This window comes from Charadrius vociferus, unplaced genomic scaffold (assembly GCF_000708025.1).
Source record: "Charadrius vociferus isolate BGI_N301 unplaced genomic scaffold, ASM70802v2 scaffold198, whole genome shotgun sequence".
In the NCBI taxonomy this organism is placed as follows: Eukaryota; Metazoa; Chordata; class Aves; order Charadriiformes; family Charadriidae; genus Charadrius; species Charadrius vociferus.
In genome coordinates this window covers 3,335,595-3,362,499 of record NW_009649951.1, presented here as the reverse complement: position 1 = coordinate 3,362,499, position 26,905 = coordinate 3,335,595, and the positions used below count along the sequence as shown (strand labels likewise).

Genomic DNA, 26,905 nt, shown 5'->3' with positions numbered 1-26,905 from the left:
GCATACTTGTTTATTTTTTATAATATAACTAACTCCCCTACAGCAACTCACTCTACAGCACTGGCACTTTGAAGAGACTCCAGTCAAAGTTTGCCTAAGGTTACAGATCCATAATCATTCTTCCATTTCCTCCAAAGAAAAACTAAACCTGATTTTCAGATTCAGAAATTTATAAGAATTTTTTCTCGGAGACATAACCCACTACGTAAACCCTCTCAGCCTAATTTGTTATCAGCAAACATTAAGGAAAGGATAATGAAATTAAGAAACCTCCTCTTAACTAAGGACTCCCCCCTTTGATATTTTGCACCTACCAGACACCAGGCTCAATTCTCACTATTCAAAAAGCAAAATATTTGCTCTTCAGAGATATTATTACAGTTACAGGAACAAATTGTTGCTGGCAGAGATAATTTAGTTGCATCTTTAAAAAGGTATGAATCCACATTACCATGGAAAGCATCAGTTATTTTATTTGCCTCCCTCCCACTCTGCAGGTCCGCATAGAATTTCAGTAAGCAGCTCCTCTGAGTCTTTCTTCCAGCTCATTACTACTTGTTTAACATTTATCAAGACAAAGTCTATACTTAAAGAAAACCCTTAGAAATTCTACCTATCTGAAAGAGTCTATGGGCTCTAACAGGTAAAAATTCACAAATACACGCTCTCACAAAATCTCAAAGCGCAACTACATCTCTTTAAGGCATCTAATTTTTAAGTACACAAGCTGCACCATGTTTCATTATACACTGTGCAGAAACCAGTAAGCCTAGGTGTATTTGTGAAGAGAAATCTAAGATCTTTGTGTCCTGTTTGGAATAGGATGTTTTCCAGCAATTTGGAGAATGAACGGGGACATGAAGGTACAAAAGTGCAACTAGCTGTTTCAAATGTTTGTTCCATATTGCTGAGATGAAATTTTAAACTCAAATAAGCTACTTACTTTGCATACTTTGCAGGATAATCAGGCAGATTATCCTGAATCAGACTCACACGCTAATTACTTATCCCCACAACTGACCCACTTAAGACTTTAAATCAATCAAAAGGAAAATACGCCACATTAATCACTAAGAAACAAACTCACCTGAGCAGTCTACAAAGTTGTCTACTGCAGTAGTGAAACGATATTTAGGTAAGTTACACCTGCATGAAAAAAGAACCTGCTATGTTTCAAAGCATTTTTCTTGGGTATGACTTTGTAGGCTCTTATCTTTTCCTCTAAATGAATTGAACTTTTACTCTCATATCTGCTCATTTCACATGCTTATAAAGAAGGGGAAAAAAAAAACCCAGAAGTATTACTCAGGAGCCTTGACTGGGTAGAAATAAGGGTCATAAAGAAGAATTTCTGAGATACAGACAATTAAGTAAATTATCATCTGCCTTTGCCTGTGCAGCTGTTTTTGCACTTTGCTTTCTCAACCTATGAATTACCTTGTATAATAGGAGGAAGAAAGTAAAGACTGATTTCTTACAGCAGAGAATACAAGCAGTGTTCCTAAAAGACTATCCTACTCTGGTAAGCAAATGAAACAGCAGAAAAAAAAACCATACCTCATCAACACATGGGGCAACCTCCCACATGAGGTTATTGTGAAGCACTTCACCAGATGAAAAACACTCATCAGGAACTTATCTATTCCCACAGTATCTACTGTTTTTGTCTAGATACCATAAAAGACAGGCTAATGCTACACAAGAACAATCTCAACTTACATTTTGCATTGCGTGCAGTTGTAATTTTTTTGAATACAACAGGACAAATGCAACATTCAATGGGGCTTTTGGCAGGGTGGTGCTCAAGAATTAAAATAAAACTCATACAACTAAGACAACTACAGTACACTTCCAAAGGTTTTTCCATAAACAAACTTCCAAATGCAAGAGAGAAAACTGTATTCTAGAAGTGAATTTGCTCTAATGAAAATCAAAGGAATCTGATTTTATCCTTTTGTTTAGCTGGGAAGAATCAAAGAGTATCCCTTGTATACTGTGGGAGCCCAGGATGCTCCAGGCAACAGTACATACAAAGAAAGAAACACTGCGACCTGTTGGAGGTCTTTTGATGTTTAAGAGGACTGTCATTCCAGAATTCATTTTTATCCTTTCCCATGGCACCTCTTTAGCTACAACACAATACATTTTCTTTTGTTCCCTAATAATGTCCAATTGTTTACTGGCAGAAACTACTTTTGTTTTAAATACCTTCAAATCAATCTGCAGAGGAAGCAAAATCACATGCTAAGTCAAATGAGAAAATAAGCTACAAAAACTACAAATCAAAAACGAAGGGGGAAAACAGTCCTTTTTTGTCTTAGCTCTGAACACCTCAGAATCCTTTCATGGCCGTAGGATGCTATAATTATCTGTCAATATTTCATGTGAATAGATACACAAGAAGTTTTTAATTAAACTTAACTTTTATCCAGTGTGAATTTAGTTAGTATACTACTGTATAGAGACAGTGAAAGTGGCAACGAAAACATAACTCTTTAATGCTAGGAGTCTGTTTCCAAAAAGAGTATGAGTAAGGATACAACTACCAAGACTTGTGTGCTGTTTGATGTTGCAGACATCATCAATGAACTTCCAGTCTTCAGTGAAAGATTTTTTTAATCTCATACATAAAAAAGCATGCACAAAGGACTATGAAACAAGAAAGCGTCTGAAATGTATTCCAGTTAATCTGTAAGAAAGTTAAAATCTACTATGTTTGTTATCTATGTATATAGACATATGGATGTGCATATACACACATGCATATATTTGTTGTGGTCTAAGCAAATACAGACAGCTATATGTGCATACATGTGTGTATGAAAAACATGAAATCAGAAAAAAGGTATATTTCAAATTTTAGGTGGTCACCAACTCTGTACTGTAGGAAGTTTTCTTTAATTCATTTGCTGCATGTGGAAGGGGAATCCTGAATCAGATCTTTGCAAAGCAACAGTATACTATTTAACTCCTGAACTGATTAAACCTTGTTTTCTGTGTAGAAATGTAACAGAAACAAACCAGTTCCTAACAAAAAGCAATTACACATTCATTGTTTTAAGTTCTCCAAAAAATGCACAAAGTTGCACACATGAACTAACAATCATGGATACAGATTAATTTTTAAGACTGCTGCTTAAATCTGCTATGATTTCGCACTTCTAATTCAGTGCATGCTATTACTGCATTAAGTGTTCTCCAAATTTTTACATTTTTAGGGTGGAGGGGGGAAGAAAAAAAACCCCACTCTGCAGTGGGTTCTGCAGTTTGAAATTTGATCAGACTGCATTACTGAACCAGTATCGCGTTCCTGCCTCTATACAGGTTCATAAAATGTAGATAAAAGCGGGTTTTATCTCATGTCAAGAAGTTAAATACCTACTGATAGTTTATCAAAATATCCCTAAAAATCATTGTAGTAGAAACACATATATGAGACGTATATCCTTCATTGCTGCCGCTAACAATACAGAAATGCAACAACGCACCTTATTTGTCATTGGCTACTGAAGCACTTCACAAAAAACCTCACGTTTCTGCAGCACAATATTAATGGTGTCCATCCATGACTGCAATGAAGGGACATGCATTCAATTTCCACTACCAAAAGGATCAAGGTAACAAATAAACAGTATATTCTCTACTTTCTTCACTACATTCTTTATCAGAAGCTTTCACTGTGCAGCAGTACACTTATAATGCACCACTAAAAAAAATAAAAATGAACACAAACAAAATAACTGGAATTGATGAAAAATTGAAATATTTTCCCCAATGCAGTGATTTTTAATGGAATCCTGACATTTTAAGCAGAAACAAAATTCATTTATTAATGAACTTATTTTATTACAACTTAAATGTGAAAATATTATTCTTTCTTTTATACTTTTCCTCAAAATTTCTACCTCAATATTTACATATTTATTCTCTCCCTGTCATCATCTCTTTTTCCCCTCCAAGTAGTTGAGGTTGACTTACCACAGTCCTAACTTTCTCCCCTCCAACTTTCCTTTTTTTCTAGCAGGAATTGAACAGTAAGTAGACACCACTAAAAACGTGCAAGTAACATTTCATAGCTTTCCTTGATTCAGCTTTCTCAAATTTCTCTTTAGATTTTTTTCAACTTTATTAGTCTTCATGGTTCCAAACCTGAACACTCATACGCATATTTAACAAATAACATTCCCAGTCATATTCTCATATAGTTCTCCCAAATAAAGAAAAACACAAAAGAGAAAAAAATTAAAATGAACAAAAGAAATCCGCTCTCTTTCATCTCATGACTATTCATTAGATTCTTTAATTATTTTCAGATGTAGGATGAACAGAAGTTCTATGTAAATAATTCATGAAAAGGTAACCATATGTTATAGAAGTCATCTGCTGCATTTTCCAGTCTGTATGGTGTCCTTTCATAGCGAAAATGACACTATCTAGTTACGATATTAAACACAAGCTTTTCTTAAGTCTATATTGCTCCAAAAGTTTAAATGCCAACAGTGCTACCTGATTCTACAGTATCCTTCCAAAGGATGCCTGTATTCACAGTTAGCTATTCAACTTAGAACTTGATTCCTAACAAGGACAGAAAAAACAAGGAAAAATAGCAACTGACATACAATGGATTAAAATTTAATTCATGCAATACTATTATGATTGTATATCCCATTGTTAATTCCTATTTTCCACACCTGTCCTTATGCTAAAAAAATCTTAAATAAATAAAAAACAACAAGGGCAAAGAGAGAGGAATTAAAGTAGGGGAGCTCACTTGATCTTCATACCACCAGAAAGTTTGTTTGTTCTTCCTTATGCCATCCAATGCTTTCCAGGATTCACTGAGATTAAACAATGTAAAGAACTGCTTCTCAGAAAAAGAAGTATGAAGCTGCAAGCAGGCATCTGCAAATCCATTCCCAAAATGAGTGAGAATTTTTGTACGCCTATTTCTATCAATAATAGATGTGAAATGAAACATAGTAACTTAAAGATGGATACAAGGAAAAACAGTCTTAGAACACCGTCCATTCAATTATGCCTATCTACTATTTATGTGCTGGATAAAAAGGGCAGGTCTTTTTTGCAGGAGGAAGAAAAGAAAATGAATACTTTAAAACTCTTTCTTAAGACAATGAAGTAAAACAGTTCTACAGAGAAACAGACCAGAAATATGAGCAGCAGACTTCATCCTGCAGGTAGGGAATACATACTCACTCCTCTAACACTAGTTGGTCTTGTTCCTGAAGTCTCATCTGACCCAGAGATTAAGGAAGGGTCAAACAGTATAATCTAGTACAAACAACATGTTCCCTGTTGCCATCTTTGGACTTGTCTGATGTGATTAATTTGGTGTCTTCAGCAAAGTTTGCCATCTTAATTGAACCACCTGACAGAATTTCTTAGTATTTGAACATGTGGTGGAAATAAGCTGTGACTTAATGTAGTGTATCTGTCAGTTTTGCAACTCTAGCACCTCACTGTCAGTAGCAGCAAAGGAAACATCTCCCACCAGCAACCTGCAAAACAGGCCACAGCACCAACAAAACTTGTTTAGGACGTGCACCATTTCATTCCACTTAAGCTGCCCCTTACAACTACACTGAAGCATGTTCCTCCTCTCATCCACTAAAAACCAAAACAGTACTATTCTTTTCACTTCTTAAGATACCCCACAACCCTTTGTATTCCTTCTACTGGTTCCTTCTGCTGCACAGGTGTACTGCAAGCAAGCGCTGCCCGCAGCTGCATTGCTGCAGCCGAGGGAGTCAAATATAGTTTCTGGCACATGTGCAATAGGTTTGCCATCTCTGAAACAAGGAACACAGAAGCTCCTTGCACTGCAAGGGAGCAATAGTTTAAGGCAGTTTTTCACAAAAACACACCTCTAATTTGGAAACAAGACAGCATTGCCAAAAAAGAAAAGCTGTAGCTTCCTAATAAATCCAGCACCTCTCCCAGTACAGCATGTATTGCAGTAATGCATCTGCTAGATCTAGAGATTAACTGCACATTTTCCTCTAATGAGGATATGACAGGTCTCAGGGTAACTACAGTGAACACTGACAATATAATCTGACAATCTTGCCACAGGTCTAACATCACTTTAACCACCAGCTTCTCTAAATAAATCCCCTTTCCTCTTTTGTCTAGTGATTCTCTGCACCAGGACAGACTGGATTTTCTATAGGACCTGTAACACAGTGCTGTAAAGCTGCACTGTCCAATACATTGATACTTTCTCTACTCCTTCCTCTCTTCTTAGCAGCTATATTTTGAAACCATGGAAAGCAGCCGCCCAGCCCTCTAGGTCAGGAAGCAGAAAATCCAAAGTATCTGCTTACTCCCTATTCTCCCTACTAATTCCAAACCAAAACCAAAAATCGGCTAAAATTAGCTTTTTTCTTCACCAAAGTGCATGATTCTGATGGAACTGGGGGTTAGGTTTATTTCTATTTTCCTCCTCAGAAAGGCCTATACAAGGTTCTCAGAGTGAGTTAGCCTCTGTCTCTGGAAGTGTGCATGACTACATGAGATCTGCAGGAAATGATACCTACTAGCATCTACTCCTGACACAGCAACATTTCATTACACTCACATACATCAATGCTGCCAGATCAGGTGTATTAAATAATGAACAGCTGTTGCTATGATCAACTTTTCTGACAAGCTCCTTCCTAAGTGTGGTCAGCAGACTCCTAAGGGCAGAACCTAATCTCAAAGGGCACTGCATGCTTCTTCCTGCTACCTGGTCGCTTAGGAACAACAATTCTCTTGAATCTGAGGAATTCAAGTAAGAAGCCATGATATATGACAAGATTCCTCATCAACAATGTCCTTAAAGGGGGAATAAAATCCAGCTTCACCATCTTAAAACTATACTGACTTTACAATTAAAAAAACATAGTGTGACTACAGCAACCAGATAATATACTGTACACAGTTAAGAAGTTAATCTTTTTTACAGTAAGAACAGATTCAATGGCTTTAGAAACCATTTCTATCTCAAGAAAAAAAGGTTATCCTACTGTAACACTAATTGCCTACACGATAACTATTCTTACCTAGATTGAATGAGAAGTTTCCCAAACTAGACCCCAGCTCCCCAGAGGATGAATGAGATCATAAAGATGACCTCCCTCTTCTTTCCAGGCTTAAATATTGAGCTGTGCTAACATAAGAATTGAGCATTTCAAACCAGTGGAATGGGCAGAGGACACAAAACATCACATTTCTTTACTTACTGTACCTTTCCCTGTCTAATCCAAGTGTAGCTATCATTTCAGGCTATCTTTGTAGAAACACCACTGAGAACATGGAAGCTGAGTAACAGAGATCCAGAAGCTTTAGCTAACTTCAGGCATGGCTACAGAGGCAAAGTAATGAAAAGGTGGAGCATGGATTTACAGCACACCTGTACAGACATCAATATAGATGTTTTTTTGTGGATTAATTAGGAAAACTCCTTCCTCAAAATGGAGTAAGCTACCTCACAGAAACACATTTTCAACATGTAGAGAAAGCATTCCTAGTGGGAATTCACACAAATGTACTAATGAGCTGTAAAGGTATGCTGTAATTTAGAGCTTATTAATTTCTTCAGACAAACAAGCCCACAGGTATTAGCCATAGGCATCATACCACCTACCTCAGGTAGTCTTCTATCAATAAACCAGAATAAACCTTCCCATCTTTCTCACTCAGACCAGCTCCTTAACAAGATTTCTTTCCCTTAATTTTATGAAAAAACTAACTAGAAGATTGCAAGCAGAAAGGACAAAGACATATGATAATTCACTGACACAGTTCAAAGTGGCTACATAAAACAGAAAGGCTTCACCACTGAAGGCTGATCCCTTTTCCAAGGTACAACTTGAGTAAAATGATCTTTTTAAAGAAAAAAAAGCGTTGGTGTCCTCAGATATTCTTTTCTTGCAGTATCTATAAATCACATTCACTGGAGAAACTTTTTTTGCAAAGTTTATAAACTCCGCATAATCTCATCACTACTGACACAGTCATCCAAACTCCCTATTACTGAAATTATCCTCATGTCCCTCGTTACACAAGAATAATCAAGGTTATATGCTACTGGAAATAAAATGTTTAGATGGCAATAACGTGTGTATACATTAGTCTTAATTTAATAACAGCATTTTATTACAAAGAAAAATACAATCAGGTAAAGGTACAAAAGTTAAGAAAAAAATTATTAGTGTTAATTAATGCTTGAAGGTAGAATTATGCTTCTTTCAATTGGACCCATTAAAGAGGCTTTAATATAGATTTGCACAGCAAGCTGAAGATTTTCAAGTGCAGATAATGAGGCAAGCTAGTACTATTTTAACCCCTCTGGAGTATAATCAGTTGATAAGGTTCTGAAATGTTACAAGGTCTAGGACAAAAAGATTAGCTTTAGTTCTTCCAGATCAAAATTGAAACCCAATTAATTAACAACATTATAGAAGACAGAAAAGGTTTACTGCTACTTTTACACATCTTTAATTTCATCTCCTAAGGAAAACAGGTGAAGATATTTTAATTTATCTATTTCATGAATGGCAGAAGACTGAGTTCCTTTTTCCCACATTATTGTCTGAACTAATTGTTTAAATTCAAAAATTTTAACGCATTCTTCCTAAAGCCTCACCTTATATTAAAAGAAAAAAAAAGCACCAGAGATCTATTTGAGACATACATATAAATTAAATACACCAAGCGGGAAATATTTCCACACAAAAGGGAGAACGAAAACAAGTACCTGTAGCAGTCAGCCTTCAGAAGAATATTTAACATTCTAGGATAGTGAGTTATCCATTTAAAGGCAACAATTAGAAATTATTTTCCTTGAAACAAACAGAGAAACTATGTATATAAGGCAAGGATACATCAGTACTGAGAAAAAGAGTTTTGAGCCACTTTGTAAACCAAAAGTGACAGTAATAAGATCAGTATAGCAATCTAGCCACCAGCCTCAAAGGAGTAAGATATTTACCACACAGCATTTCGAACAAATATGTATATGCCAGATGAGGCACAGCTGTGAATATCAAGACCAAAAGTTACCAATCAACCAATTACAAGGACAGGAATTTCAAAAAAGAAAGAACAAAGGGAAAAATACAATGAAAAACTCCGATACAATACATTTTGTATTGAATTTATGTGCAATAATATACGAAAAAAACCTTAAGTGCTTTAATAAGTACCATATTTATTTGAACCTTTGAATTGTACATTTTTTAATGATCCATATTATTTCCTACTTAAAATATTTAACAAAATATGCAGTTATGCAATAAACTCATGGCAAGAAAAAAGATCTATACATTTATCTAAAACTGAAGATTACACCATTGTAATTTGGGCAACAGACTGAAGTCACACTAAAGGACATAAAAGTTTACTGCACATACTCTGTTCCAAAGACATTAGACAGCAGAAGTTTTGCAAACCTGTGATTTACACTGATTTTTACCCTTAAAGCCACAGCTCCTGTTCTCATGAATATTTGAGCACTTTTTTTCCCCGTTTAGGATATACAAAAGTGAAGAAAGACTATATTACTTCTCAGTCATAAATTTCTAGATTAATTATTTTAGTTGATTTTCAGTAACATCCATTAAAATGGAAACCCTTCAAACAGTTGAAATCTTTCATTACAAATAAAGCTAATTTAGCTCTCAATATTAAATAACTACATGCATCTCACCTAGGGCGAGGAGATATGCTTTCTTATTTACAGTAATTTTAAAAGGGTTCTTAAGCCTGTCAAGACAAAGTCTAAGCAGAATACAAGAGAATAAGGATTATCTCATGTTCTTCTTCTAGGGTTTTGTTTCTGGCAGCAATATCAGCTTACATACATGTCGAAGTATGAGATACATCATTTATTTGCCTTTTTTCCCTTACTCAGCGTACATGCATACAATCAGCTGTTTGGTGGCTACCCAGAAATTCCTAGTAAATAAATACCGTGTAACAAATGATATAGTTGCAACTGATATCTCTGTATGATGTGTGAAGGGGAAGGGAAAAACAACGGAAGAGACGACTGGATAATCTCACCTTTCTAGACATAACAGATTGGTAAACTGCAATAGGCAGCCCTGAAGTCTTGCTGTCTATACATTACACAAAAAAACATTCATTGTCATTACTGTCAAAACTCACGGTTTCATAAGCAACCTATTTGGATGTTAATTACAGAAATAATATCTTTTTCTCCTTAACTCAACAAAGAAAGGACAAATCCAGGAAAACAACATAAATGACAATGCTCCTTACTACATTGCTGTCTATGCCAACTCATCTTTGACTACCAAACCACCAAAACCACTCCAAAAACTCAGAAAATGATCCCTGACTTGTTTCAATCCTGTGGCATCCCAGCCAATGAATAAGGCAAGAAGGTCAGAGTGACACTACCTTCATACACAGCTTTTATATGCAGGAATGGCCGTTGGCACCATCTGGTGCCCTTCACACACACACACACCCCCTCGAGTCAATGATACTCTAAGGGAAGCTATTTGAAGGAGCTGTATTACAACACACACTAAAGTTGTGACAATCATCAGACAAGCAGCTTCTGTCCTCCTCCCATCTTGGTGCCAAGCATTCACTCCTTTCACGGCTGCCACTTTTCCTTGATTCTAGTTACATTTTCAGCCTCTCTCCACTTCCAGATGGTAACTGTATCACACAACCAATTTCAGATTTCTGATCAATTTCAATTTCAGCTTCTGAAATTGATCTGACACCACAGAGAGCAATCTCATGGAGATGCACATTGCAGGTTCAGAAGCTGTCACAGCAGGCAGCCCTTCTTAAAAGCACATTACTGCACACCAACTCTTATAAACTTCTTATAAACTTATACTTCTTATAAACACAGGTATTTTCTCTTCCAGCTAAGGATAGGATAGAAATGCAGGAATAATAGTGCATTGCTGGCTTATAAAAATTGATGTACATGCATGCACCAGACACATTACAAATCACATCTACAGCCATGAGGACATGACAACACACAGAAACTCCAGACACTGCTCTAACACAAAATAAAAGGATGAATAACTTCATTTCAGTGGGGTTTCTCATCAGCCAGCAGGTGTACCAGGTTTATTTTGAATAAACCAAAAGTAGGTAACGTCTGGAAAACTGAGTTTACACCACAGGCTACACAACTTACCCCAATTCAAGCCAGACCCTAGTGAAGGCCATCAGAAGTGTGAGAAAATTCACTAGTGATCTGGATGATAGGACAGAGCACACCCTGAGCAAGTTTGCTGATGACACAAAACTGGGAGGAGTGGCTATACACCAGAGGGTCATGCTGCTGTTCAGCAGCTGGACAGGCTGGAGAAATGGGCTGAAAGGAACCTTATGAAATTCAATAACGGGAAATGAAAAGTTCTGCACGCAGGAGGAACAACCCCATGCGACCTTTTATGCTGGGTCTATGCACCAAGACACACTAGGGGCTGCCCAGCTGGAAAGCAGTTTGGCAGAAAAGGACCTGGGGGTCCTGACAGACAACAGGTTGAGCATAAGCCAGCAAAGTACCACTGTGACAAAGATGGCAAATGGTACCCCTGTGTTGCATTAGGCAAAGTATTGCCAGCAGGTTGAAAGAGGAGAAGCTTTCTCTTTACTCAGCACTAGTGAGGCCATACCTGGAGTTCTGTGTGCAGTTCTACGCTCCATAGTACAAGAGAGATACGGAGCTACAGGCAAGAGTCCAGCTAAGGGCCAGAAAGATGATTTAGATGCTGAAGCATCTCTCCTACAAGGAAAGGCTGAGACAGCTGGGACTTTTCAGCTAGGAGAAAAAAAGGCTCAGGGGGAATCTCATCAATGTATATAAATACCTGAAGGGAGGATGCAAAGAAGAAAGAGCCAGGCTCTTCTCAGTGGTGCCCAGCATCAGGACCAGAGGCAATGGGCACAAACTGAAACACGGGAGGTTCCCTCTGAACATCAGGAAATACTTTTCCACTCTGAGGGTGACTAAGCACTGCCATGGGTTGCCCAGGAAAATTGTGGAGTCTCCCTCCTTGGAGATATTCAACAGCTGTCTGGATATGGTCCTGGGCAGCTGGCTCTAGGTCTCCCTGCTTGAGCAGATGACCTCCAACCTCAACCATTCTGTGATTCTACAAAAAACTATGTGTCAGTCAACCTTTTAATCCCAGGAACTGAGGTATTTAGACATCTGAAAGCACACCTTCTATCTCTGTCTGTGTTTTTGCTATCAGCTTTATTATCTGTGAAGTAATTCTAACTCTTTTTCTCTCCTTCCATATCACACTTGATCTGATAATGACTTTTTTCTTATTAATATCCTTAATAACAGGAAAAGCACATTCTGTTCTCCTCAGTCTTGAGAAGGTATTTGACGTTTATGGAGAAAAGAAAGGTGCAATGTTTATTGTTCTCTTGTGTTTATTTAGCATTTGTTAGCGTTGGATTTCATAAGTAGTGCATTTCAAACACTATGAAGGGTTCAAAAGCCTTGATTACTTTTCAAATAATTATCTTCATTTTTAGAAAATGTGCTCATATTTCCTCAGTTTCACCAATGGCTTTGTGCAATACATGGGTTTCATTTAGATTTTTTTTACTGATACACAGCAATCAGTTTTGAGTAGTAACCAGTCCAATAGATGTAAGACTTAAGTATGACATTTTGGACTTGTCAGTATTGTTTTATAGTTCATGCTAACTGTTAACAAATATTGTTACAGGTTAGTAACACTAAAATGCTTATCTGTACTGTTTTTACTACATGTTTAGTCCTCATTACTCTAGAAATGTTTTATTTTTTTATTTGTCAGGATGGCAAATCTTTCCAAACCATGGGCATGTTGCAGACCTAGAAAGTTCTATGTTTACATTAAAATCCAAGTTTAGATTAGCCCATTAGGCAAAATAAGGCAATGAGTTGATAAAACTTTTCAGAAGAAGTTTCACCTAAAAACATGGAACTTTTTAGGTTAAAGGTCAACTCTTTGAACAACTCAGAACAGTTTAATTAATACTTTATCAGAAGGTTATGATTTTTGAATCATCTGCAACTTTCACCTTAAAACACAACAGCAAACCATTTTCACATCTTAGGAAATATAAATTTGATGTCAGTGATAGAAGTTTTCTTAACTGCTCTATATAAACATAACACAAACCTGTTCTAGGGTTTCTATTTTGCTGTCTTTGGCTTGCAAAATCTCTAAAACCCTTCTGTCCTTGACTTCAGCTTTCTGCTTTTCTCTGGAAACAAACAAAAAAAAAATAGACACTTTATTAGTCATAATTTGCAGTTAATCATTTGAATTTTTCATGTCCTGATAATGAATGTCATTTTAAAGCACAGAAAATTAAATTATCTGAAGCTGACAGGCCTTGCAGAATTAATCAGGGAGCATATGGCAAGTGACAGCAAATTACATCTGTAAACAGCTAACACAACTTTGTTCAAAAAGAAACAGAAGCAAGAGGTCTTAAAACACATTTTTAACCAGCTGAAATTATCTGTCTCATTTTTTCCCACATGCAGGAAGTGTACTTGTCCACAGACTGAGCAAAACACTCTCTTCCCTTCTTGACAATGTAAAGCCATTAAGCTGCTTGGGTTTGTGAAGTCCTGCTGTCAGCTACATGGCATTCCTATGTCTGAAACAACAGTTTTGAACATTACAGGTAACTACTCTATGATCTTTCACAGGGACAGAACCTGTAACTTCTACCAGGGGTAAAAAACAAGACAGCTCAGAAGCTTGGTCAACAGGGACAAACAGAGCCTCTCTATGTGGTTAATAAGTTCAGGGCTATAATCATCTCTACAACACTTTGTAGAAAACCAGCTGATGAGTCACTAACACTTTGTTTAAAAAAACACCTCATCTCATCGCTATTCTGTTTCTTGACTGAGTTTTAAATGTTGATGCCCTTACTGGCTTCTGTTTTAGGCAGAAAGAAAACAAATGTTGTGAGAATAAGGATACACAGAGATTCCTCAGCACAAGACAGGGTTCTTATCATATATATCTGCGATAAAAGGTCTGAGAAATGTATATTGCCTAAAAATCGCCAAATACTTCAGGCACCCCCAGCACCACAGGCGACAGAGAAGCAGAAACTGATTCAGGTTATCCTTGCTCTCACAATACAGTAAACTTCCATATTGGCTGGATATAAGCTACCTCTAGAAGTCAGAGAATCCTACTTGCACAACTTTTGCTCTACCAAAATGGAAATGTTCCGAGGTGGAAGGGAATGGAAAAGTGGTACCCATGAGTCTGTGAATTGGATCAGAAGTGGATGAGACTATGCAGCTGTGCATAAAAGGCTGAATCTCCTGAAGTATTTTGTAACAGAGACCAATAAGGGCAGCAGATATATGGACAATTCTTTTTCTCCACTATTATGCATTACTGCAGATTCTGCTGTTATTGGTGATTTTAAAGGCTAAACCACATTGTCCCCACAGGCCATCCGATATGGTTTTCTTAAATAAACTTCTGTGACTGCTAAAATATCTAATCTGATCTTCAGTAAATAAAGAATTAAATAAAAATGGTAAGGAATTTGAAGCAAGGCTTTTGGAAACTGAGGTCTCAAGGTATCATAACTGTAAGTAGCACTCTCCTACTGCAAATACAGCAGTGTTGATCTGTTGTGCAACTGGAAGAAAACTAAGAAAAACGTAGCTGAAAAGATATGTATTTAAATTACACTTAGCTAGGAGAAACAAAAATATATGGAATCTCAAGCAGTTGTATGGCATTAAAAAAAACTACTTCCATGAAGAAAATAATTCAGGAGCTGTAACGAGCAGAGAAAAGTGAAACCATGAATATTCAATGAGTATTCCAAAAGACATTTAATGTCTGAAAGGTATTTAACATTTTAACGGAGACAGAAACTTAACAAAAATGCACATCAGATCCTGATCTCAAAGCATCTGATCATCTGCAATCAGAAGCATCAAGGAATTGTCATGATAGGTTGCTAGGAAGGCATAAGCAGTGAAATACATAGTACAACCAGTTTTTCTTAGTTTCACTTTTAACACCTACTAAAAATGAACTAAGTAGAGACTGCAATTATGGAGATCCATGCAAATATGAAGTCATCTGATGTATTCCAAAGGTTACTCTGTGATGTCCTTTGGAAAAAAAACTAAATACAAAAAAGGAAGCACAAGAGATAAAACAACAAACAGGTTTCATAACACATGACAGTTAATGAAACTGAGCCACCCTGTTCACAATGCGTAACTAGTTTACAGAAATCACATTCTCAGTCAGATTTTAAGAAATGGTAAAAGACTTTCTGATAAGCTCATAAAACTTTGTACTAAAACATACTGGACAACTTTAAAAATTAGGAGTTAGTAAGGAAAAATGTTTGTGAGGAGATTATTTGTAAAATACTTACCACAGAAGTTTGTGCATGTTCCTGAAACAGGCATACTAGTCATGATAGGTACTGTACATTATTCCACAACTTAAATGAACCAAAAACTGCTCCAGTATAAAAATATCAATGTTTCTTCATAACTAAGTATTTTGCGGTGGGGTCCTTAATGGCTATCAACAATTATCCTTTTTCAAAGATAACACTTGCAGTACACAAAACCCAAACAATTTGGGAAGAAGATATCTCTCTCCATAAGCACGTTCCACTACAATCTACCTAAGGAAGTGATGGACCTATATTGATCTATATCTAAACTGTAAGCATTATGACACTCCAAGTTTCCTCAGGTCTTAATTACAGCTAGAAAATTTAATTTAAGATCAGACACATGCATAATTCCTTGATCCAAAATTTTAAGACCATCAAAAGACAAAAAGTAAAGCAGGTCTTTACTATGAAGTACTTAGAATAGTAAGGCATAGACACAGACAGAATCATACAATAAAATACACACACACATAGCCCCATGAACCACTAAACAGCATTCCCTCTGGCCTCAAAAGTATCAGGACCTTAACCACTGCCTTACATGACCTATCCATACTTTCTTCCCACACTGATGTACTTCCCTCTCCATTTTAATTCAGTTATTTTTATTTTATATTTCTACATAAATTAAATCATTGCTTTAACCACTCATTCTATACAGCATTCCTCAGGGGTCAGTACTGGGACCAGTGCTGTTCACATCTTTGTCGGTGACACAGACAGTGGGATTGAGTGCACCTTCAGCAAATTTGCTGATGACTCCAAGCTGCATGGCACAGTTGACACACTGTAGGGAAGGGATGCTATCCAGAGGGGCCTGGACAGGCTGGAGAGGTGGGCCTGTGTCAACTTATGAAGTTCAACAAGGCCAAGTGCAAGGTCCTGCACCTGGGTCAGGGCAATCCCACGCACAAATACAGGCTGGGTGGAGAAGGGATTGAGAGCAGCCCTGAGGAGAAGGACTTGGGGGTGTTGGTGGACGAGAAGCTCAACGTGAGCCGGCAACGTGCACTCACAGCCCAGAAGGCCAACCACATCCTGGGCTGCATCAAGACAAGTGTGCCCACCAGATCAAGGGAGGTGATTCTCACCCTCCACTCTCGTGAGACCCCACCTGGAGTACTGCATCCAGCTCTGGAGTCCTCAGCATAGTCATGGACCTATTGGACTGGATCCAGAGGAGGGCCACAAAGATGATCAGAGGGCTGGGGCACCTCTGCTATGAAGACAGGCTGAGAGAGTTTGGGTTATCCAGCCTGGAGAAGAGAAGGCTCTGGGAAGACCTTATAGCAGCCTTCCAGTACCTAAAGGGAGTCTACAAGAAAGCTGGAGAGGGGCTTTTTACAAAGGCATGTAGTGATAGGACGAGGAGTAATACCTTAAAACTGGAAGAGGAGAGATTTAGAATAGATATTAGGAAAAAATTTCACTCTGAGGGCGGTGAGGCATTGGAACAGGTTGTCGAGAGAAGTTGTGGATGCCCTGTCCCTAGAGTTGTTCAGGCTGGATGGGGCTTTGAGCAACCTGCTCTAGTGGGAGGTGTCCCTGCCCATGGCAGGGGTGGTTGGAACTAGGTGATCTTTAAGGTCCCTTCCAACATAAACCATTCTATGATTCTATATCCAACATCCACAATATGCCATTGTCTTCCCAGTTCCTCTAACCACCATCTCCTTTCACAAAGTCAGCCTTTTTTAAAAGTGAGGCCAAATTAAACATAAATACTAGATATGTAACTAGTCTCTTAACTCAGCTATGCAATCATCACTTAAACATTTACTAATCTTGTTTTCTAATGGATTAATTGATCTGAAAACCTGATGGGTCAGGCAGATTTCCCAAAGTATTGCTCAAAAGAACTCTACAGTTGTGAGGTTTTGTTTTGGTTTTTTGTAGGTTTGTTTGTTTGCTTGTTTTAATTTTAAAGACAGAATGGGAAGAAAGTAAATAAACCAGCCAAGAACCAAGCAGAAGAACAAACTGGTCTGGAAAACTGAAAAATAGTGTGCACATCTAATTTTGGTTTATTATTGGTAGTGAAGAATTTATGCAGCCCTGTGACCTTATAAAGGACCAGGCAGCATGAAAGAGGTTTGACGAATAAAGTCTGGGAATGGAGAGAAAAAACAGACCTCTGTTAAAGCAAAAATGTGCCTGTAACACAGGCACACACTAACCAATGGTTCAAAGTGCACTTCTAGTTCAATGCAGTATCTTACTTGTTTATCTAATGCTCAGTCAAACAGTCTTTAGAACAAAGCTCTCAAGGAACAAAGTTAATAAATACAGATCTATCATCACTGAATCATATAATGGTTTAGGTTGGAAGGGACCTTAAAGATCATCTAGTTCCAACCCCCCTGCCATGGGCAGGGACACCTTCCACTAGACCAGGTTGCTCATCTTAATGAGTAGGAAAAGTCTAAAGTAAATTCAAGTTTTTTTGCCTTTCTGAGGTTTTCTTTCAAACTGTCTGGATAGAACAGGTTGTGGTAATGCCCCCCAAAATTGTTTCACCAGTTACCACCCATAGCTAAAGAAAAAAATCCTAATTATAAAAATTTATTCACACCATGGATGTTGTCAGAAGCCTAAAGCATAAATTGAAACCTCATATGGTACTTTATCAGCAGCTTCTCCTGGTGGCATAGGACAGCTTCCAATCCTCATTACAGGACAGTTCCCCACAGACACTCAAGGTAGTATGACTAACTGGAACTTAGATTTGGATCTGCGCTTGCATCTTGAAATGAGACTTGGTAAGAATTGCAGCAATCACCTCTTTTTTTGAAGGGTAACAAATATTAAGGAAAGTCTTCAGCTGACTTTATTAATTGAGCTGCTATGTATTTACAATATATTTTTAAAAGTCCACTGGAATATGAGGGAAAAAAAATTCAGGCACTGTCAAGAAGCTGATGATGATCAATGACTGAGACAAACTCCTGTTTAGCTAATTAGAACCACTGATGAGCAATAATGATGTGAGCTAAGAATATTTGCAGACTTCTTTAGGATGAAAAATGGAGTGAAGAGAGGCTGTCAATTTGTACAAGTTTTAAGCTCCAATCAGTTTTTCCCGTGAGTACTACCTACTTTAAATGTTTAACACAGATGTATTTAGCCGCAAAGATTATCAAGATTTAGCTTCCCACAAAAATGAAGAAACTGAGAGAGCAGCTTAACACTTTTCCTGTGTTATGATTTTTTTCATAAAATGTTATGCTATACTCTATGCTATGATATGCTATACTCTACACAACACGATAGGTAATATTTTTGAGGTTTGGCATTTTTAATGGTTTATCAAAAATGAAGCATTAGACTATGAGGAAACATTTAACTATGAGTGAGGTACAAAAACAGAATACGCACTACAAAAATCTTAAGTTTTTAAAAAACAGAAGTTTGTTGAAGTTTATAAAACACCATGCTACCTAAAATCTTCAGCAAAAACAGCCTGGGAAAAGAGGCATGTTGTATCCTAACACAGGTCTTAATCAGTCAAGCAATTAATCATTTGTCAAGAAAAAGTAATTCAGAGTTGTATATAATTATGTCATTTTTACATCAATTAAATGAAAATAATTTCAACTAATAAATTGAATTTGCCGTTTACACATTTCATGGAATATGTTCTTTCAGCTTTACAAACATCAGAATTTAAAAAAAAAAAAAAAAACACAAATGCATCTATAAATTTGGCCTTAGATAGCTAAGAAAGTTAAGGTTACACAGCAAAGTTTGGGCTGTGAGGTAAAAGAAAAAAGGCTATATTTTAACAGTCTACCTATATAACTAAAAATAAATTGCTTCTAGAAATATTGTTGCTTTTGAAAGATATTTCTTTTAATCTAAAGGGCTACAGAACTGGAAAGGCTACAAAATATCAGCTTGTGTGACACAGCATTTAATTTGATGATAATCTCTGCTGATCTTCCAACTTCCAACTATTTTACAGACAGACTTACACAAGTGCATACATTCAATGTTGGTATTAAATAGATAATGAATTGCCCACGTGCAAAGTGAGGTTGTAGAGCACAGACGGTCAAAGTTACAGTAAATATGGCACCAATATTGTAATTTACTGTGTAGAGCCACATCCCTGTGGTTGCACAGTCAGTGCTTCGCAGAATCAGAGCCTATGCCTTAATCTTCCAACCAGAAACCTTACTGTGTTTCCGTGTAGCTATTAAGATATTAAAAAAAAGCTAGTTTTCATTTAATAAAGAGCTTATTTTCACCTCAGATTCTAGAAGATCCTTATACTTCACAATGAATTATAATTGATGCACATTAGAATTTTTTTTCCTTTAATACTTACAAACAGTACTTTTAAAAGGTGCAGAAAGCGTGGAGCAAAAAAGAATTTAAACCGATACCACACATTTTGCCCTTTTCTAAGGCAGCAGTTATTTTCTATAGCAAAATTGCATATGCCTATTTTTGTTTCTTTACAAAAATTATTTAAGAACTAATTAAAGAACAATTATAAAATGAAATTATTTCCTTAGTAAGTTATTAATAGACAGTTCTATCTTTCATTATATGTATCAAAATGGAAAAGCATCATACAGAAATGTAATTTTTCCTGCATCTTTAACTTGATTGATTTAATTCATTAAACAATTTATTAAAGCCTCTTATTTTAAGCAATGTACATAAAATACAAAACATATTTTTACACTAGAGTAGTAAAGAAAATAGTGACAATTTTCCCTAATAATTTTGCAAACATTTTTCATCTCAAATACGCAAGTCTCTTACAGTGTTCAAAATATCAGCACTTCAGAACAGACTGCTTTAACATCTGCACATCACCAGGGTTTCCCCCAAGGATTTTTAAATGATGCCTGCCTGTGCTGAATAAAGTGCTAACTTGCACCTCGCATTTCAAACTGTGTCCTGAGCAGCCATCCAGTTGGTACAACACCAGCTGAATTCCCAGAGGCCGCTGTTCAATCAGGCTTGACTGCAATTATCATGTCAATATTTTGTGCTCCGATATGCAGATATGCACACATGCAAGCTGCATAATACCTTCTTCTCCATGGAATGTTGACTTATGTTCAATGTTCTGAGAATTTTTAATGAAACAGGATATTAAACTTTCATCAACTGTAGAAAATCACAATTATTTGACCTTACATAGAAAGGTTGTACTCTTATGCTCTATTATTCTGTCCACTTTATTGATTGAAAATAACTAGGGAGTCCACTCTATTTTAAACTCAGAGTGACAAAATGGTAATGGCCTTTAAAAATGTGTTAGATCTTGTTTACTTCCTTGTTTTTCTGTCATTCTGTTTCCTGTTAATTCGCACAAGGGTAAAATGGTAAGTGGTTTAAGAAAACTTTTGCAAGCTATTTATCATCCCTTCAAAAGATGCAAGATACAGGTTTTTTAATTATTTTTCAATTAACATCAGCAATCTATATTGCTTATTCATACAGTACATTCACTTACCCTTTTACATGGAAGTACTTGTCATTTTTAGTACATAAATATATCATCAGTCAGTGAGGAATCTATGTCAACCTGTTTAATGCTTCTTCCACAGTTTACTATTTACAGGATGTAGCAAACCACATCACAAGTTCCTGTGATTACTTTTCCAAAAATTCTATGGTTATTTCTCGTCACTTGCTCTTCTGCCATGTTTTTGTCTATTTGTACACCTTTAGACAGATGCAACTCCCGAGTAGGAATAACAACAAAACTCTCTCTTAATCACTGGCACTGACACTCAGGTTGCCACTATTTCTTTGAGTGGCCTGAAATAATAAATCCATTCTTGCTCTTTGTTAAGATACAAACAAGATAATCAAGAAATAGCACGCTTGGAATTTAGGTGTGGGAAAACATTTATGTAAGGCAAGCTTGCCAAATGTAACTATCTGCAATGGTATCATCTAATGTAATACAATCCCCATTTACACCTACCAAGTTTTGTATCACTGCCACAATTTAATCATTAGTGGATCCTGCTACATCTCCCTTCCAGAAGAAAGGAAAGGAGTCAGCTAGAAGCCCTAGAGGAAAATTAGAGTCAGTTGACCTGTCAAGATTTCATGTATTATATGAGAAAAGTCTTAAAGGAGAGCTCTCAAAGTTTACAAAAATATTTCAAAACCTTTGACACTCTCATCTGAACCCTAACTCTATTTGAGTTTGCACATGCATTCACCTGTAAAAGATACTTTCTAGCACTTTTTTTTTTAACTCATCATCAAAAAAAAAAAATGTTTCAAAAGGCAGTGAACTAGAAATAGCATGCTCTTTACATAATACTGAGATCAATAGTATTTAAAGTAGCTAGAAAGTATACTAACATGAGTAGTACTTTTACAATGGCTTGTTTGAAAATACCTGGAGGCTTTTACATATCCCAAAGGCATTTCTCATTTGCACAGTAAAGATAATTTTTTGTTTATATCTGAATATTAAAATGGGAATATAGTTACAGTTATCCAGCAAGAACTGCAAAGACTGCTGAAAAGTGAAATATCATTGGTGTATTGCAGGAATCAACAGCACAGCCATAAAAAGGTACCAGCTACATTTTTACAATTTTAGGGCAGGCAAACTTCTATTTTGGGACCATGAAAGCGCTTCAAAATAGCAGACAAATAATAGAAACCTACTATTAACTCCCCACTATGTCCCTCAAATAATGCCTTTTACATTTTCCTGGTTTATTTGAGACAAAGATACTATAAGGAATTGTCAAATGCTACAAATATAAATTAATGCTACAAATATAGTTTATCTGACTGTATGGCTAGTACTGCCCACTCAATCTTTCCTAATTTCTTTTTTTCTTCATCACAGATCCATGGTGTACAAGGTTGTAAATGAACATTTTGTTCTTTCACACCTGCCTCTTTTTATTCCTGTCACTGTAACCTCCTGAAGAAAGTCTGGCTGTTGCTTTCCTCAATTTAAAGACTGAAATCCACTGGACTATATCGTTTGGTTCATTCTATATATGACCTGGGATACACACGACTACACTTTCTGAGATTCTGCCTGCTTCCATTATGTACCTGGCTTCCGATCTCAAGTAGTCTATAACAAAGACCTGGTGGACGCTGAAAGTTTCTTGGCCGTGGAATTTTTGGTCGAAAGAACACACTGAAAAATTAAGTTATGCAAACACTGGTGGTATCAATGTCACAAGCAGAAACAACAAAAGGTTTAAATCCATTTCATTCTGTCTGTATCTATTTGAAAATCTCCTAGTATGCCAGGGCAAGATGGAAAACATTATCAACTTCAATACAACTGGGTCAATGTTGTTCCTAATAGATAAGAAGGGAAAAAAGTCTAAGAAGACTTAAGGTGTTTTTTATCAGATTTTAGTGTAAATATTCAGTTTCTAGCTGTTGTCTGATACAACCATGTAAAATATAGAAAAATAGGCTGTGAGTAGCACAGATCTGCCAAGTGACGTGCTTCAGGAAGCATGTTGCTTCTAACTGTTACTTGGTAATCCCATCTCTTCACCCTTAAGAACCACATACTTTTCCTAGATTAACAAAGCCAGAAAAATCACTTGTCCTGTAGTTTTCCAGGCAGTAGCAGTGCTAGGTAGCAGATTCTCTGGAAATCTAATCAACCTATTGGAACTGAAAAAAAATGACAATATAGCAATATTCAAAAAAATAATAACATTTACTGCTAGAAGGTAGGGAATAAGACAAAAACTTTTCTGAAAGGATGATAGTTTGAGGAGGTACAGTCATGAAACACAAGCTATTTCAGAAAAGATTATGGAAAGTTGTAGCTGGAAAAGTTGGGAGAGAATATACAGGGCTGTAGTTTGGTTCTGCAGAAGATTCACAGGTAAAGCTGGGCTAGAAATTATTTCCAAAGCAGCAATTAGACCATTCTCAGGCAAAAGAGATGAAGATACATCAATTAAAGAGAAAAATACACACTATTGCTCCATCTGTCATATCAAAGCAACTCCAAAGTTCAAAGTCATGATTAATAAAACTCCTATGCACTGAATGGGTTTTATCAAAACCTGTTCCAAGATTCTCTAGGGTAATGGTAACATCTAAAAAGATGCTGTGGAAGCAATTTCTTCTTTCTTAATTCCATAACTCTGAGAAGCATGGGAAAGGTATGATCTAGATGTATAGCCTTGAGTTCAAGAGAAGTGCTCTAAATTATTAGTGTTCTTCTGAAAGAAGAGAGCACATAAAAAAAACAGACAAGCACCTCAACAGAAGTATGTTGTCACGCTTTCACATAAGAGTACCAACCACCAGCCTCTACACAAAGTGCAAAGCACATACATAGAATATATCTTTACCTTCTTATATAATAGACTATGATTATACACCAGATTTCTGTAGCAAGTCTTCTGATAGGCTGAACACTACATTGAAAGGGTTTCACAAACATCTCCTACCATTGTAAAAAAAAAATCAGCTCAGTATCATGCTTGTGGGCATCAAGGTGGTATCTAAGAGCCCCATGTCAATTGTGTCAATCAGGACAATGCACGCACAATCATCAATTTCTGTTCTAAATGAAGGATAAAATAATTTAAAGCAAAGGACAACTACCAAGCATAAAAATATTCCTACATTTGACGAAAGATAAAAAAAGATGACAGACTATATGTCATACAGACACACAATTCAAGAACTCCAAATAATTCACCATTATTGAAATGTGATTGCTAACATCTCTATGCTTCAATTTGTCCAAATATCCTGATTATTTTTTATATGCAACAAAAATAAAAAATGTGAATAAGCCTGAACACCTCTATCTCCACCTTATTAAGCTTCATGTGAAAGAGCTAAGAATTTCCACATTGTTCAGCTATCTGTAAAATGTGATTAAGGCAAAACAATTTTTTTATGTTTTAAATATGCTTATATACGCATAGTATATGTTTACACAGATTAAATAGTATATTTATGTATTTTAAGCGGTTCTTGCATTTTTTTAATGTTTGAAGAAGGAAGATCGATACTACCACCACCGTCCTCATGAAAACACAACCAAATTTTATCATGAAACAAGTCAGTAAGAATCTACATTTCAACATAAATGAGGGATGCTGGAAATCTCTACCTAAGTCTTCCTCATATATTAAATTTACTCCCCAAATCAAAACATGCAAGCATGTGAAAGCAGTACACTGTCCTAAAAGCCAAGCTAATACTCTCTGCAGGCAAGTGTCCCAGAACAGAGCCAGAAATTATTTGACATCATCACTGGTGATCACATGTGAACTCTCAGGTAACAGCCGTCTTAAAACAAGCTGCATGTGCTTACAGCTTCAATTTCTTCCCCTGGATATGAATGCTTTAGAATATTAGCTTTAGTTACATGATCACACCCCATTTTTGGACAAAATTTCCATTGCTTTATGCAATACAGAAGATGGGACAACACTATAGTTAAAGAATTTAATGCTGTATTTGCAGAAGTGGAAGAACGTTTACTGATCAAGTTCAGAAAGGAAAGATGTGAACAAACAAAACATGCCTTTTAAGATCAAAGCACTGAATAGGAACCCAGAGGAGCGAGGACCCCTCCTGGGTCTATGACAAGCTTCCCAAGTAACGCTGGCAAGCCATTTAAAGAAGTTAAAATCCATTTTTTCTTTTTAAAGAATCCACTTTTTCATTTTAAAAGAGGGAGCTCATGGCACCCTGAGAGACAGAACAGACAAATCTTTTGATCATAAGAGAATTGTTTGAATCTTGACAGTCACATTACCAACTTAACCACATTCTCCTTGTCTTTGGCCTACAACAATTCTGAATTTGTAAATATTAGCATTCTAAATCAATCACATATTGTGATGATTGACTAATCTTTATAGTAATCAGATGATAATACGTCAGTACCTTGAGGGAAATGTCATCATTAATATTCCTAGAGGAGTAATCATTAAACTGCATAGTCATCTCTTCTGTTACCATGTCTTAGCCTTTTGCTTCTTTAAGAATGCAGGTAAACATAGTTTATACATGTAACTGTTATCCAACCACTTATGACACCAGAAAGCGTGATTTACCTCCTCTTGCTCTTTCAATAGAAAAACAGAATATGCAGTATATTTATAATTTAAAAATTTAATTCAACGGCAGCACAGCAACCTCAGTGAAAACAGATTTTGAGGTATCCTTCAAGTTATACCAAAAAAGGAAACTTGCAACATGTTCTAGGTAGTCGTGACAAAATTTAACAATGGAGTTTTTGGAATACACTTTTAAAATCCTACATATTTCTCAATTAAAAAGATCATATGGTATCAGCAGCAGGGGCATGGGTGGGGGGTTGGTTTTGGTTTTTGTATCATGTTAAATCTTTAAACTCACCTTTCCACAACCAAGCTGACAGCTTGAGTAAGATCTGGACTGGACACTTGGAGACGTTTCCACAGACACCACACAAATTCTTTATCAGCCTTAAAAACAGGAAAAAAAAGACAAAAATACATTAAATGTATGCTACATCTTTTAGAGACAAAGAAGTTATACAGTGCATTTTCAAAAAACAATTACAAAAAAATCTCCATTCTAGTGTGAATTCCCTGCAATTTTATTCACTGTCCTGTGAATAAAAAAACACAGCAAACAGTTCTCTTGAATAAACAAAGTTTTAACCATACAGAATTCTGAATTCTGTAAGTATGTCAGCAAGAAAAGAAAGACTAGGGAAGATGTGGACCCTCTCCAGAAGGAAACAGAAGACCTGGTCACCCTGAATAGAGACAAAGCCAAGGTACTCAACGGCTTTTTTGCCTCAGTCTTCACTGGTAAAGACTGCAACCACACTACCCATAATGCAGAAGGCAAAGGTGAGGACTGGGAAAATGAAGAACTGAAGATCAAGTACTAGACCACCTGAGGAACCTGAAGTTGCACAGTCCATGGGACCTGATGAGATACATCCACTGGTCCTGAGGGAACTTGCAGATGGAGTCAAACTGGCAGACAAAGTTGGTAAGCCACTATCCATCATTTTTGAGAAGTCATGGCAGTCTGGCAAGGTTCCTGCCGAATGGAAATGGGGAAATATAACCCCTATTTTCAAAAAGGGAAAAAAGAAAGACCCAGGGAACTACAGGCCACTCACCTCTATGCCCAGCAAGATCACAGAGCAGATCCTCCTGGAAACTCTGCTGAGGCACATAGGAAAAGAAGAGGTGGTTGGTAGTGGCCAACATGGCTTCACCAAAGGCAAGTCATGCCTGACAAATTTGGTGGCCTTCTACAAAGGGGTTACAGCAGCAGTGGACAAGGGAAGAGCAACTAATGTCATCTACCTGGACTTGTGCAAAGCATTTAACACTGTCCCACATGATACCCTGGTCTCTAAATCGGAGTGACATGGATTCAACATATGGACAACTCAGTGGATAAAGAACTGGCTGGATGGTCACACTCAAAAGAGTTGTGG

General features: G+C 36.7%; 1 protein-coding gene across 1 annotated transcript in view; it reads right to left on the bottom strand.

The window, feature by feature from the left end:
• CNTLN (centlein, centrosomal protein) overlaps positions 1-26,672 on the bottom strand; it is a 185,215-nt gene extending 158,543 nt beyond the window's left edge. The window contains exons 1-4 of the mRNA XM_009891515.1: positions 26,582-26,672; positions 26,342-26,499; positions 25,822-25,910; positions 13,185-13,269 (exon numbers count right to left, since the gene is read on the bottom strand). Of these exons, the coding sequence (XP_009889817.1) occupies positions 13,185-13,269; positions 25,822-25,910; positions 26,342-26,499; positions 26,582-26,672 (423 nt within the window). The remainder of the gene's footprint in view (positions 1-13,184; positions 13,270-25,821; positions 25,911-26,341; positions 26,500-26,581) is intronic.
• Between the last annotated feature and the right edge of the window lie 233 nt (positions 26,673-26,905).